The sequence below is a fragment of the Vanessa cardui genome, chromosome 14 (genome assembly GCF_905220365.1).
Source record: "Vanessa cardui chromosome 14, ilVanCard2.1, whole genome shotgun sequence".
NCBI lineage: Eukaryota > Metazoa > Arthropoda > Insecta > Lepidoptera > Nymphalidae > Vanessa > Vanessa cardui.
The window spans coordinates 5,394,735-5,411,737 of NC_061136.1; the positions used below are offsets into that span (position 1 = coordinate 5,394,735).

General features: G+C 30.5%; 1 protein-coding gene across 1 annotated transcript in view; it reads right to left on the bottom strand.

Annotated features, from left to right (window-relative positions):
- Window positions 1-9,637: 9,637 nt before the first annotated feature.
- The window catches only part of LOC124535455 (suppressor of lurcher protein 1-like), an 82,047-nt gene continuing 74,681 nt past the window's right edge, over window positions 9,638-17,003 (bottom strand). Inside the window, exons 12-15 of the mRNA XM_047111678.1 lie at window positions 12,778-12,968; window positions 12,276-12,483; window positions 10,926-11,152; window positions 9,638-9,771 (exon numbers count right to left, since the gene is read on the bottom strand). Coding sequence (XP_046967634.1) covers window positions 9,689-9,771; window positions 10,926-11,152; window positions 12,276-12,483; window positions 12,778-12,968 — 709 coding nt within the window. The 3' untranslated portion in view covers window positions 9,638-9,688. The remainder of the gene's footprint in view (window positions 9,772-10,925; window positions 11,153-12,275; window positions 12,484-12,777; window positions 12,969-17,003) is intronic.

Consider the following 17,003-nt stretch of genomic DNA (forward strand, 5'->3'; position numbering starts at 1 on the left):
GCCCCATCTCATATCCGAGAAACAATGTTAAGAGCCGGTGCCGCTGCGGAAAAAGCTGAAGCCAAAAAAATAACTAAATATGCGTGTATTATATCTAATTACTTTTTTGTTCCATTTGCTGTCGAAACGCTTGGCCCTTGGAGTAGTGGTGCAAAAAGCTTCATCAAAAGTATAACACCTCGCCTCATTGCCTCCACTGGTGACAGGAGGGCTGGTTCGTTTTTTGCCCAGAGGATCGGAATTGCGATTCAACGGGGAAATGCTGCTAGCATTCTTGCCACCATTCCACGCGGTCAAGATTTATACAGTTACTAGTTTTAGTTCATATTTGTATATATATATTTAAGCATTTAATGTAAAGTTGATTGTACCTTATTATGTAAATTTCTATAGTCTGTAAAAGTTTGCATCACACCAACACGTCAAAACTTGCGACCATACGTCAAAGCATCCATGGGCATATTCGTTCACATGGCCTTGGACTTCCAGTATACGAAGATGGAAGTATTGCTCTTTGTTCAATATTAACAGCTACTTTATCATTCGATGTTTCATCTCGTTAACTCTTCGACTCGAAGTTTTAATTGCGTACATGTTAACAATGATTTTTTGAAACAGTTGACGACATTTACGACACTTGACAGTTGACGACAAAGAAGAGGTTCTGGTGGTTCATACCAGCAGTTTATTTTAAACTTGATAGCTTGACAATATGGGCACACTAAATTCCTTGAACCAATAATCACATCAAGATGCATCCTGTTATGATAACCTATATCGTAATTGCGTATTTCTGGCATTGTAAATAATGTGTAGCTCCAGTTTTCTATTTATATATATAAGTTACTCAAAGCTTGTCTTAGGCTTACATTTACATTTAAACTAATGCGTCATTGTTGAATAAAGTTGTGAGTATACTTTTCTATACTTGAGTCGAGATGGCCCAATGGTTAGAACGCGTGCATCTTAACCGATGATTGCGGGTTCAAACCCGGGCAAGCACCGCTGATTCATGTGCTTAATTTGTCTTTATAATTCATCTCGTGCTCAGCGGTGAAGGAAAACATCGTGAGGAAACCTGCATGTGACAAATTTCATAGAAATTCTGCTACATGTGTATTCCACCAACCCGCATTGGAACAGCGTGGTGGAATATGTTCCAAACCTTCTCCTCAAAGGGAGAGGAGGCCTTTAGCCCAGCAGTGGGAATTTACAGGCTGTTGTTGTTGTTGTTGTTGTTGTTTTCTATACTTTACCAATTACGATTATTGTTATAATAGTTGATATTATTTTATGTTAGCGTACGTATCAACAATGAATTGTTGAAACAGTTGACTATACTTCAGAATATGATTAGACTGATTATCTCTAATCATTATACGATACGCATAAAAATCCTTATAACTAACTCTTGAGATTAGTTTGATACAGTTCGAGATGACATTCATCTTCTGCACGCAGAAACGGTATTGAACAATCGTAGTAATCGTCATACGGTCAGTGTATTTCAGCGACACCTTGCTTGGTTTTGCTTAGTAACATTATCTCGTTTTGTAATTTCTGTACCGACAATTACAGCTGTAAGTTCAGGAGTCATGGGAGCATTAAAGCGCCTTTCATGCTCATTCGATTGCGTTCTATCTGCTTTAATAATGACTTTGAAATCATCTGTTGTTTCACCTTCTAGAGCAGTGTTGACATCTCTAACTTAATTAAGCGGTAACTTATCGATGAATTGTATCGTAAATCGAACTATCGTCGATCAATGTCTTTTTCTACATTATCCATGAAATTATATTTGCAGAAACTGGGCATTTTCTTCAGATACTGGAAGAAATAAACCAATCTGATATTATACTTGTCCTTCTCTTTAAATGTAAACGCGAAATTATTGTATTGTACAATATTTCTTGCTCCAAATGATGTCACTTGAAAACATAAAATGTATTTTATAATATGCTGAAGGAAATATATAGACTTCTTAGTAGTTCCAGTTACGTAGGTAAAAGAGGTTCTGGTGTTTAACCAGTTGTGACAAATAAACTTTGCCAGTGGAGTGCACATATCAGCACTTTTTTTTAAACTTGTTTATATGGGCATGCTATATTCAATGAACCAATTATCACATTAGGATACATCTTGTAATCAGAATCTTTAACGTAATTGAAGGTTTATTTATTGAGATTATTAATTGGTACCAGTTCTTGACTCAGTCTGTTTTAATCGTTGATCATCCAGCTGTTGGACTCGCTCGTCAGTTTTTTCATTAACTCTAGAATATGATCATTACGTTGACTAACTGTTTCAGCAGCTCTCAAAGTAGAAATTCGGGTTCTATTTAGGTCTAAACGTATTTCTTATTGGTGTGTTGCTTCAGTAGCTCTTTTGGTTCTATGACGCTGCGCATATCTCGTCGATTTTCCGATATTTTTTTTTCTTCGGTGGCATTTTAAATAATGTGAAGAGTACAGCTCCACTTTTCTATTTATATAAATAAGTTGTTGTTTTGAATCGTTGTCGAAGTTACCAATTATGATTATTGTTCACTTGCTTATAATCAAAATAGCTAATCACTTCTTCCGGTACATGTAATTTATAATTATCTTATTTTAAAATGACAACTCTAATTGTTATGATTATTTTATGTTTCTTGAAATTAAGTTAGTTGTTATACTTTTTGAATAGATTTTCTTTTTTTAATTCATTATACATTATACATATAAGTATTATTTTTTATCGGTCGATCTAATAAAAATACTTATACGTACTCACTTTTGTGACAATCTGAATCAAAATGTGAGTAGACATACAAACACATCTTTTTTAAATATATAAATAGCCTATCATTTGCGCAATCACGAGTTCTTACCGTATACCAAATTTTGTAAAGATCGATTCAGCCATTCTCGAGTTATAGCGGGACATACAGACAGACAGACAGACAAAAATTTCAAAAATGGTAAAACTGATATCAGTCAATCATAAAATGAATACCTATGACGAAATTCGACAAAAAAAATTGAGTGTAGGTACAGACAGACTCTAGAGATTTATATAGTAGTATAGATAGCAAGCATTCTTGGTACTTTTTAAGTTATATTTTCTTAACAATTTCTCTTAGTGTTAATAAAAGTATATTTTGATTTTGATTTGGACAAAAAAAACGAAGCCCTGTGGACTTTTTTGCTTCACTCCAAATGGCAACTGTTTCAAGTGTGCATAGGTTAATTATAATTGAGATTGCACTAATAATATTTCTTTTAAATACCTCTACGTGTTTCTGGTAAAGTGTGGCGTTTTAGTCTTCAGTGTGCGTCCATCGCACTCATGTCTTGAGGCTGTTATTGTGACTTAGTAAAAATTTGTCTCGCAGATTAATTGGGATCTTTAGGATTATCCTGTGAGTTTATACATTCTTTGATTGATTGATACTACATCATTTTATATTAGTATATTATGTTCATTAATTGAACAGGAAAACTGTCCTCAATTTAAATACGTGATGAACATAACAATGTTCTTGTAAGGAAATTCAAATATAATAAAATTTTCCACTATAAGAAGTTTTATTAATAGCAAATACCTTGTATACATGGCCGTAGGCAGGGTTTGGGGGTTCAAACCCTCCCGAATTTTTTTCGCTACGTCAAGAAAAGTTGCGTTTATCGTACTATCAGAAAAATATTAACAAAATAAAAATATTATTATTTAATATATGATATAAAAATGTCTTCGGTTGTTTTTCAAATTATTTTAAAATAAAACCTATCGCTTTATATTTCTGGAGCTCAAAGTGTAAAGAGTAACAAACAAGCAGACATAGTTACATTCACATTTATAATATTAGTCCACATAACTTTCATTTCAAACAAGAGATTTTTGTATAAATTATTATAAGTAAATGCCATTTCAGAAACTATTCTCAGTAGTATTAATTCTCAACGTTTGATATGAAAGTTTTATGGGCGCACTTATCTCCGTGACAGCTGCTGCAAAATTTTTATTCCCTTATTTATTTTTCATTATCAAACATCGTAAAATATCTACGATTTTCCCACTTCTTCCTATAGCTTGTAAATAGAACTTATTCTTCCACACTGTTATGAAACACGCGTGGCAAAATTTCATCGTTATAAAATACTGGAGATGAATAAATACTTACCTAACCACAATACTTACTATATACTGTTATACTGTTTGTATTATACTGTTGTTTTACTGTTGGTATATACTGTTTTGTTTCATTTGGATTCATGAGTAAGCCTAACTAACTAATTACAGGTACAAAGGACATAATATCTTAGTCCTCAGTTTATCAATTTAATCCTATCACTAAAAATACATTTTGATAATCCCCGAAAATTTTGAATTAATATATTAAATTATCTGCGTGTCGCTTCAATAAAACTCTAGAACGATCGAAACTTACAAACGCATACGATATCGAAATCGTGACGTAATATTTCGAAGATATTAAAAATGTATGAATCTTGAATCTTTACAATTTCAAGAAAAGATCAGTCTTTCAGGTTATAAACAAAAATGTATACCCATATCATTATCATTATTATCATTACATAGTATAATACTTCATACATACATACACAACGAATTTTGATGCGTTTTTTAAATAGATAGAATACTTCGAGAGGGTTTATATATATAAATCATGCACAATATAGTAGAGTAACACAGAAAATTTTAGTTTCTGAAGTGATGTCTAATGACTGAAAAACTGTGAATGTTGTAAGACATTCTGTTGTATATTTATTGCACTTTGTGTCACTATGTTTGTGAGTTGCTAATAGATTATGAACATGAACATTAAACCGACTCCGCAAAGTCAATAAATCCTTCTTGGGGCAAAACATCCGTTTCTATAATAAAATTCCGCAGACTTTTTTAACTTTACCGTTTTGTAAATTCAAACCGTTTATAAAAAATACATTGGTAAAAAAGGCATATTATTTGTATTGTACTTTCCGAACCGGTGGTAGCTTCACTCAATTGTAAAATGACGATTCAAAAGTGCTTGTAAAAGCCTACTTGAATAAAGTTTATTTTGATTGATTTGATTTAAAATAGCATTTGAAAGAAATATTTAATATAAAATTAAATAAAATTTTATAATAAAATTATTTTATTTAATTTTTAATAAAATTAAATAAAATAATTAACAAAATTTTGAACGTCTTTTTTATGTGACAAACAAACAGGAATCTCATTAATAGAAAGTGATTTCCACCGCCAATAGACATTTGCAACAGCGGGAGGCTTGCAGCTGAAAAACAAAATGTCAACTGAACTTCATTTAGTAGTCAGTTATGTAGACAATATTGATTTAAGTGCCTTATCGTATGGGACTAGAAATAGACCGCAGAGAGATACCTCTTCCCTTTCATTTCTTTGTAGTTATTACCTGAAAAATCTTTTGAAACATTCAATGTATAAATTTAGATTATTCACTTTGTATATATCTCATTGCATTCTCGTTAACTGAGCAATAAATTTACATTGCAAAGGATGTTATGTAGCTCTTCTCTTTTTAATTTACTAGAAAGCTGTAATAAAATAAGAATCGCTACGTCCGTTATATTTTGTAGATGGCTTCCCTGCTCGACTTGATGAAATCCAACGCAAGTGCTCGAAGAAAAATAGAAAATTTCGTCATATTATTTAAACAGAAAATAGACATACGAGAGAATTTAATATTTATTTATGCACTATGTTGTTAAACATCTTTTATGCTAATAAAATTACACGAAATACGGGCTTAACGTTACTGTATTCTTACAGGTAACCATAAGATATACACGATTGGTTATATGTGTGTGTATAACAATATAATATAAGTTATACATAAATATAGATCTTTTTGATGGCATAGGTTGGCCGCCGAGCATATGGGCCACCTGATGGTAAGTGGTCACCATCACCCATAGACAATGACGCTGTAAGAAATATTAACTATTCTTTACATCGTCAATGTGCCACCGACCCTTGTGCCTGTAGTTACACTGGCTCACTCACCCTTCACACCGGAACACAACAATACTGAGTACTGTTATTTGGCGGCAGAATAACTGATGAGTGGGTGGTACCTATTCAGACGGGCTAGCACAAAGCCCTACCACCAAGTAAATGGATATTACATTACATGACGTATACTTACATAATAAAACAAAAACATTTTGTTTTCAATTATTTTATTGACACGACATCCCAGCATTAAACAGCAATACTTCTTTCCTAATATAAAAATGAATTACTGTATTTATTATTCGTTCTTGTTTCTGCAGCAATATTACAATTATATATTGTTTACACAGATATAATACAAATAAAATTTTAAAAAGAAAAAAGAAATGAATATGAAATTGGGGAAGAAATAACAACAAATTATATAAATATTTAATTAAATTGTACAAAGTATATGTATGTATGTTTAATGCAATTTAATTATCCTTTGATTAATTATTAATATTTGATATTAGCAAGCTTCATTAACCATGAGACACCTTTTACATACTCATAGAATATTATAAAACTATATTAAGTAAAAAGTTTTCTATGAAATAAAAAAACACTCGACTTAAATCAAAATAAATGATATATACAACCTCTTTGTTCAATAATTTTGATTAAATCAACATTACATATTCGAACGTTGAATAAATTTTCCATAAGCCAATTCTAAAGTATTTAAATCTCATGTTCTGCCCGCATCGAGTACACGAACTCGAACGGACCTCCGACCCCTATAAATTGTCCTTTGATGAAATGTACCCCTTTGTCCCTTTCAGAGTAGTTATAGAACGAAAAGTATCTGTTGTTTTATAATTATAACGATTAACATATAACAAAATCAAAACAAATACATTTTTTTTTATTTTCATGACCTATAAAAATGTGTATAATGTTCATGTAATCGCTTAATAATTTAAGAGTTAATGCAGACTGAAGAAAAGTAAGACTTCTCAAAGTACTCAAATGTATATTTCATTCAATTTATCAATTTTGAAAACATCAACAAGATTATTATTATTTATATTTATCGTATTATTAATTTTATCCTGACAAAAACATTTCAATGATAAGATTAATTATACACATAATATGCCCTACATACTATTTAATGCTGGCTTCAATGTCTGACCCAGTAATAGAACCTCATTCAATATGCTTTAATGTACAAAGAAAGATAAATAGATAAGTTTGATGTTGTCAAAAGAGAAAGAAAAAAGCTGACGGATTCTCTTGTGCCTGTAATTACGTTTGTTCACTAAAAACGAAATACAGCAATACAATGCATTGTTGTTTGGAAGTTGAATAGCTATGTGGGAGGTGGTACCAGACGGGTGAATATTGGGCCCCACAATTTGCAAAGTAGTTTATGTTTTTTATCAGCCACGGAATTTTGGTTTTTATGTAAATGTAGATTAGAACTAATTTCTTATGGATCGATTATTTGTTTTATTTATATTTTGTTCATTATTTTTGTTAATGTAACATTTATTTCTTGAAGTGGATTCTAGAAGGTTTTATTTTATAATATAAATATATATAGTTAAAATGTTACTTTAGCTATGATGATGGTGATGTTTAAATTTAGTATAATTATTTATTTTATTAATTAGAAAAAAGTCAGTTGCTATAAGAAATTTAAAGATTGTTGACGAATATCACAGTAAGTTTACGAACAATTAATCATTCGTAACAAACATAAAAGTGACAAAATCAAACTTTGAGCAATATTCGTAAATGATTTTGAACTTCATTTCAGCGCAACAAAGTTTACAAATGGTATTCATGTCCCAAAGCGAGGCGCCTCAAATGTCCAACGACACTAATTGAATGCTAACATTCAAACTTGTTCGAAAACTTTCTAATATTCCGCTGAAATGTATAACATTTGATTTTAAACCAAAACGAAACGAATGAGCAGTATTTTGTCATATGTATACTGAAATGGTTTATGTACATATATTTTAATCAAAAAATTGTTTTTCATTACTAGATACTGCCTATGACTTTTCAAATCAAAATATACTTTACTCAAGTAGGCTTTTGCCTACTGCGAAGTTATGTTAAGTGAAGCTACCACAGTTTCGGAATGCAGATTCTTTAGAGCCGGCAAGAAACTCATCACTTACACTTTGCCAACATTTTAAAATACAAAATAAAATATAATTATATGTCTATATAATACATCCAGGCTAGAAACCAACAAGTATTAGTTCCACGCTTTTCCATCACCGTATCATCATTTATGAAAAAGTTAAAAATATCTGCAGAATTTAATTAAAGGTACCTTGTCCCACAAAAGATTTATTGACTTTGCGGAGTCGGGAACTTGGCGTTATAACCTTATCTTTACGTATCGTGCACATACCACGATTATCACTATTTTTTAAAAGTGATCAATAATATGTTACTGTTACTGTTACATGAAGGGAAGGAGTGTTCTCTATGTCCTTTTCTATGCCCCTGACAATGTATATGCAATTAACATGATCGGTTGAATAGTTAACGCATGACAGTGAAACAAACGCAATAAGCTTTTAAGGGGAATACATTTTGAAGTACCTTAAGTTTTTCCTTTAATAATAATAAATTAAATGCGTTATCCTTAACGCCCAAAAACTATCTAATGAGACAAAAATCGAATTACAGAATCGAACTATATTTTGAAAATTTATTAAATAATCATCAGTCAAAATAAATAATACTTTGTAAATTCAGACCACTGAAAATCAGTGTAGAAGCAACTATGTTTCTATTTTTCACTGAGTGGATCTCCTTTTGGCTAAATTACACTGCTGCACACTATTTATTGTTTTATACTATTTTAATTATTAATTTTTTACTCAAAACTTGTTCTTTTGTAGTTGTATTTTTAGTTATTATTATTTTATTTATTTTTTTTGTTTGATGTATTTTAGGATAAGTGATATTTTGTTATGTTTCGTTGCTTATGTTGTGTGAAAGTAGTGTAATTTGCTCAATAAATGTTTATTATTATTATTATTACTAGCTTTTGCCCGCGACTTCGTTCGCGTGGACTTCAGGTTTCGTCCCGTCTAGTCTAGTAATCGCTTAAAATCGCTTCGTAAATAAGTCATTATTTCTCGTACAAAGTAAAGGATAAAAAATGGTTATTCTGGGTTATTCCTAAGAGATAAACATATACCATCACGGACTTTTTTTGTAGACCTTTTTAAGTTGTACAATACTGTAGTACATTGTTTTGATCTATCTTGTGTTTGTGTTTAAATGTGTTTTTTTTTTACGATCACACATTAGAAACCTCAAAAATTGTAGCCTATGTGTTATTCTGATGTATAAGCTATATTGTGGTAAAGTTTCATTCAAATCCATTCAGTAGTTTTTACGTGAAAGAGTAACAAACATCCATACATCCATACATACAAACTTTCGCTTTTATAATAGTAGTAGGATTTAAATCAAGATATCGTTCCCGAAGGTGTTCTGCAAGATACCGCCATGTTAAGTTTCAAAGCATTCGCCCAATAGAAAATGATGTCTTTGATGCCTACTGGTATCAGTACTAAAAATAAGCATTTAATTAAAATATTTATAGAATTCCAAAGTGTTATGAAAATAAAACAATTATATTATCAACAATAGTAATTTATTTTCTCTCTTAATAATAAGGTATTGTTTTATTTCATACTTTAAATAAAAAATAAATGAAATATAATAGAATCATTCGCCCCAATGTGTTCTTCTTTGCACCGAATGTACCTGAAACTTAAAATTATAAATATTAATTATGTATGCAATTGACTGTAAATATATAAAATAGGTTTAATAAAATTACTTTATTATGGTATAGGTTGGCGGACGAGCATATGGACCACCTGATGGTAAGTGGTCACCATCACCCATAGACAATGACGCTGTAAGAAATGTTAAATATTTCTTACATCGTCAATGTGCCACCAACCTTGGGAACAAGGATGTTATGTCCCTTGTACCTATAGTTACACTGGTAATTTTAAACAAATCTTTATAATTTCCGATATTATTTATCTTCTAAATATAAATGAACTAAATTGTATGGGTTCACATATCTTTATTAAATATTATAAATAGTTATTAAATGTTATTTTAATTTTTGTAATAATAAGTTATATTACTTCATCTTGAAGATGACTATTTTTAATTAATTAACTTTATATATTTTCCCAAGTTTATTAGGCTCTTGTGATAGATCGAAGATATGTCTCATCATAACAAAACAACGAACGATTTAATTCATTTTCGTATTATTTCACGTTTACGTTTAAGTAAAAACTTATACAAACGTAGGTATTCTAACAACATTCGAATGTAAAAGGAACTAAATGAAATATTTCCTCTGGCGACGAGCCAATTTTTCTTCCACTGTGGTGGACAAAGTTCAACGAATAATTTTCTCTCTCAATAAATACAGTTAAATTGTCGCTATCGTGAAATGTTTTGCTATAAATATTTGGTCAGAAACGTGTAAAAATTCTACTTATTATGTGAGACGAATTGCTACTCAGTCAATTTAATATTTAGTAACATTAATATAAACGCAAACAGTATTTCAAAACAACTCTTTTCCTTGTAGAAATATACAATATAATTAATATAGGTTATGTTCTATCCAAATTAACCAGAATAAGATCAGATCAGATGAAATCAACAATTATTATAATTATTCTTTGAAGTGTCATAAATTTTAAAATATTGTGTCATCATTTATTTTTATTTTTTTATTCGAAGGAAATAAAAATATTACGATGGAATTCAATAATTCAGTAGTAACGAACATCAATCAAAATTTAAGCCCAAAGTTGATACTTCGTATCTTCTAAAACCAACCAAGATTATATTCAATTCAAAGCATGTCTTATCTGAAAGTATAAAATCCTCACCACTAGAGTCCGGTTTTATACTTTGCATTTCTGAATCTTTAAGGAAAATGTATTCAGCTTTAAAGCCAGTGCCGTCTAGTCTGTCGTTGGACCGGAACGTGACCCTCAAGAAATTACCCTCCGACGCGATTTGGAGCTCCCTCAATTGACCACAGTGTCTCTTACTTCCCTTATCAATCATCTTACTCGAGAATTGAACGTAGTCACTCGCTGATACTGCTTCGCATCTGAAAATTGAACTCTTATTATATTATCTAAGCTAAATTTTCAGTACATTTATTACGTCACAAATTAATCGTACTTATTTAAGGTGTTTTAAACAAAGATATAATTCTGTAAAACTATAATATTCAAATATAATGCGAGGCGAATGAGTCGAGATGGTCCAGTGATTACGGGACGATTACGGGTTCAAACCTAGTCAAGCACCGCTGAACATTCATGTGCTTAATTTGTGTTTTTAATTCATCTCGTGCTCGGCGGTGAAGGAAAACATCGCGAGGAAACATGCATGTGTCTAATTTCATAGAAATTCTGCCACACGTGTATTCCACCGACCCACATTGGAACAGCGTGGTGGAATATGTTCCGAATCTTCTCCTCAAAGGGAAAGGAGGCCTTAGCCCAGCAGTGAGTAATTTACAAGCTGTTGTTGTTATTGTTTAAGGCGAATAAATTAAAAAGTCATTGATAGAGGATATCGAATTTCTACTTTCATTTGAATTAAAAATATATTTTCTTGACATAATACTTTATTAACATAAAATTATGACGTAACATTTTTTTTTCGCCTTCGCTTTATACTCATTTAATTAAATATCAAAACCAGAGTTCATTACCGACATAAATGAAACAACGGTATTATGTTTAAGAAAAACTTAAGTCGTCTTCGTAAACCAAGATTGAGATATGAAAAATATTTAATATTAAAAATAATATTAATCGTTTTTTTTTCATAGAACCTATTTTATTAAGGTACTGTATTTCATAATTAATATCTAGTATGCTTAATAAAAATTGTTACTTAATAATTTTTACATAAATATTATTATTTTTTAATTTAAGAATTTCCTTATTCAGTCGGATAATTTTAAATAAAAGATAAAAAATAACAGCACAAAGAAAATACTAAAAATAAATTTATTAATTTATGTTGCTATTTATTATATATAATACATAACATAAATTGCTCTAATAGCACTTTATGTAAAATCACACAAATGGTTTTTTTAAGTAAATTTTGACTACATGACACTACTACACTAATAATAGTAAGACGAAGAATATCACAAACAAATTTATTTAAGGTGGAATTCCGTTCGGAAATTATTTATTTAAATAATAACTTACGGTACTACTCCCTCGACGTCAAAGTGAGTAAAACGTAGGTGCACTCTTTCATTCTTCCGACCATAGAAGAAGTAATTGCACTCAGTGTCCCTCGGGTAAAGGCCGGGGTGATTCGGTGACGTCACAACTCCCCTCCGCCGTTCCGTGCTATTGTATACGAAGGCACATGGAAACTCTAATAGCTGTTTTCCCGTTGCTATAGCGTAATCTGAGAGGAAAATGTTTCATTTATTTTCGTATATCTTATACGTAAGCCGTTTCGAACTTTTTTTTTTAATAAAATAAAAGAAAACATTTCTAAGAATGTTTCGAGAGGGAACACAGTATTAATATTTTAATTTGTTGTTTATTAACACCGAGTTGATTCGAACGTAACATCAAAATTGCTGAAATTCTTTCGCTTAATCTTCCCAGGGATGTTTTTTTTGTTAATATTAAAAAGTTTGACTTTTTATATTAAAGTATTGATAATTCTTATTCAGAAGTAAAAAGTCAAAAGTACCTTCAACAAAAGAGTAAGCTATTTTGAACCCTCTGCTGTATCTCGACGAGTAGATGCCCCTGAATTCGATTGATAGTTTTGGTCCATTCGACATTAGTGGTTTCGGTACGTCGTTGCCGCAGTAGGATGCCATTTTCTCCAGCCGACCGTCGACGTATAAAAATACGTCTAACGAGTCCATACTTTCACAGCTGCAATTAATGGGTTGATGAAATAACACCAGTAAAATAAATGTACCCTTATTGATCTAATTGAAAAATTCTATATTACCTTTCCGTATGGCATATCAAAAAATATTAAGATTATTTGCCAATTAAACTAGGTATTTTTCTTACAAGTTACAAAGTTCACAAGCAAATTTCAACTTTCTTTAATGTTCGAGTTAAGTATAATTTTTTTTTCAATTATTATAATCAAAAATAACAAAAGATTTATTACGAATAAATACCAATTTTAATATCATAACAGAAGAAGTTAGTAGTACATTTAGTTTTGAGTAGTGTAGGCTTTTAAAGAAAAATAAACTACGCCTGACATAGGTTCTGACGTTAACAAGACTGTAAACTTATATTAACTATATGTGATAAATGGAAACATTTTATTCAAAGTTACGGTGTGATATATAATTTGACATAATTTATCATTTTTGGAAATATATAGTTCCAAATTATAAACTATGTTTGTATATGTCACCGTAAGATTACAAAATTCGTTAGATTACAATCTGTCTCGTTAGATTGTAAACTGTCGAAATATTGTGAATCGTGAAATATGAATAAAATAAGCGTAAATCTCATTGAAAATCCAGTCTAGAGACGAAAATCCGTAAATACGTAAGTAAGCATTTAAATTTTCGTTTTGTATAACAATTAAGGGCTATTTAAAAAAGTATATAATAGCCATTTCGGCTATCATGTATAATTATTAGATTAAATGCATCAAGTAACCCACACTAATTTATTATATAGGAAAACAATTTTCCCCTAATAATATTTTATTGACCTATCGCGTGATGTTTTTTTGTGATAGATGAAAGGAAATTGTAATAACCTGAAAATATACATTCTCACAATTACATTAATAAATAATACAAATGGTGTTCATGAAAAAAGGGTATGCTGGCATTTTGTTACCGGTCATTAGGGTTAATTTCGGGTTAAACTTGCCTACATGAAAAATGCCTTGACCTAAAACCTTTTAAGTGCTTTTCACACAAAACATGTTTCTTTTTTATTGTAGCGATTCAGTTTTTAGCGCGATATTCTACTATAAAGCATTTATTTCTTAAACCAATTTAAGAATTTATAAATAGCAAAACACCTATGTATATGAATTCAGAAACTTTAGTAAAATATATTCTTTATTCAAATATTCTTATAAAAATACTACGAAATCATTATTACAGTGTCGAAATAAATTTAAAGCAACCACCGGTTCGAAAAGTAGATTCTACTGAGAAGAACCGGAATGAAACTCAGTAACTCTTTTCCACCATGTTAATTACAGATTATGTTTTTTTATGAGTATGTATTTTTATATATCCTGTCCAGAAATCAATCAATACTAATTATGAAATCTCATTACTGAAAGAAATATGACTAGATCTTATTTAAAGTACCGTAAGAACTTTAAAGACAATAAAAAATAAAATAAAATGCCTTACGAGAAACTGACTCAAAGCGTGAAAACAGATCATCTAAACTCCCTTCCTTCAAAATAAAACTTTATTACTAATACTTTACAGCTTTACATTGTTTCGTTCTTGCAAAATAATAAAATTTTATTACGTTAAAAATAAAAATCATTTTCGTATAAAAAATAAAAGCGGAATTCGTGATTTTGATGAAATGGAACGAATGGTCTATAAATTTATAATCAGTGCACTGTGGTCGCGTGCCCGTTTCCTGCTTCACATTCAACGTTTTCTGTCAAATAACAATGCAACTCGATTGTTATAAATATTGAAGAATTACCGAAAATAAAATTGTTTAAATTAAAAAAAAAGTAACTCAATCCACGTAAATACTTTTATTTCATTTTGAGGTCTATCTGTTGTGTTTCTATAAAATTTGTATATTACGAGTATATTACAATGTAACAATAAATAAATAAATTATATGTTCCCATTTACTTATAGTTCTATACTCTACATACGTTACTCTTTAGCTCAATCACCCTTAAATCGAAATACAAAAATATTGTCACTTGCTGTTTGGGAGTAGAATATCTGATAAGAGGTCGTATATAAATACATAAAAATATAGTAAAAGTTACAATTTATAGCTATCTAATTAGGTCTTTCAATTTTGGTAAATTCAATTTCTTTTACTTTTGTCATTACCGAACCAGAATAATTATATTTTTACGAGAATTAAGAAGAATAATCAATAAATCCTTCTTGGAGCAAGGTGTCCGTTTCTATAATAAAATTCCGCAGACATTTTTAACTTTGCCGTTTCGTAAATTGAAATCGTTTGTAAAAAATACATTGGTAAACAAGGCATATGATTCGATATAAGATTTTATAGATGAAAAGCGTGGCGTTAATACCTGTTGAGTTCCAAGTAGGATATAAAAATTTAAATAATTGCATTTAACTAATATGACGTTTTATTTTTTAAATGTTAAAAAAGAATAACTACTGATTTTCTTGCCGGTTCTTCTCGGTAAAATCTACTTTCCGAACCGCTGGTAGCTTCACTTAATTGTAAAATGACGTTTCAAAAGTGTTTGTAAGGCCTACTTGAATAAAGTTTATTTTGAAAAAAAAAATTACGAGTTTCTTATTGGGTCAAAACATTTCAAGAAATTTCCATAAAATATGTATTTATTAAAGACTTCTATATTTTTCGATATTAGGTAGCATATGTGTTGAATCATATCTAAGCTATATCAATAATAAATTCGTCCAAAGCCATATTTTTACGTAAGAGAGTAACTGATATCACAATCTCTCACATTCATCATGTTGGTACGACTATTAGATTCAACATTTTTTCCCAACAATAATTTCTTGTTACTTGCAAATAGAGGTAGTAAATTTATAATCGGTGAATTGTGGTTGCATGTCCATTTGCTTCACGAGTGATGGAACCACGTTGCCGAATTCAAACACAATTCTCTGTTAACTGTATGTGCGGTCAGTCAAACATCAATTACGTTTCGGTCCGCAGTTACTAATACAAAGCGAAAATATGTAAATTTAAGGAAATATTTTTCATCGTGATCATCGTTAAAATTGACTAGAATTTCATTTGAAAAAAATATCCATTCCAATGTGTCAATCCAATCAAATGTTACTGATATAAAACGTCACTTCTATTTGTACTAAATAATTATACCCAAATGTATTCCAATGTATATTAATATTGAACTCTGTCTGTCTATCTGTCAGTTTGTCTGTCACGATGACGATGAAATTTGGTGTGAAACAAACTTGAACTTTAACAAAGGACACGGCTACGTATTTTTGCCTGACACGTGACAACCAACACCCTAAAACGCGAGCAAAGCCGCAGGCGACAACTATTATATATGTATATAATTGATAAAGCTTGTTCTTCAATTATTATATAAAATTTATTTTAATTTTTTTTATGGTATAGGTTGGCGGACGAGCATATGGGCCACCTGATGATAAGTGATCACCATCACCCATAGACAATGACGCTGTAAGAAATATTAACTATTCCATACATCGTCAATGTGCCACCAACCTTGGGAACTAAGATGTTATGCCCCTTGTGCCTGTAGTTACACTGGCTTACTCACCCTTCAGATCGGAACACAACAATACTGAGTACTGTTATTTGGCGGTAGAATAGCTGATGAGTGAGTGGTACCTACCCAGACGGGTACACACAAAGCACGGGTTGCACAAAGTCCTACCACCAAGTAAATAAATAACCTTCTTAGTATCGAAACGAGTTTTACGTCAACATTTTTGTGTCTTACAATAAAAAGAAAAGGCCATTTCAATGTCCTTAATTTTCAGCGTAAATCGTATTATATTTTAACGGATGATGATAACTTTTATTAAAATCGATTAGTTTCTAATCTAAATCTAAGTTAATTCTAATTTCTATCCTCAACTTTACATCTCCATTTTTGATTAGAGCGTTCAGTGAGCAAATGTGTTAGAGGGATAAGGAACGCATTAATCGTAATTGTTACTAACCGATGTCTGATTCTCTCATTGTCTATCTATAAAACTAGAAAACTTTTAA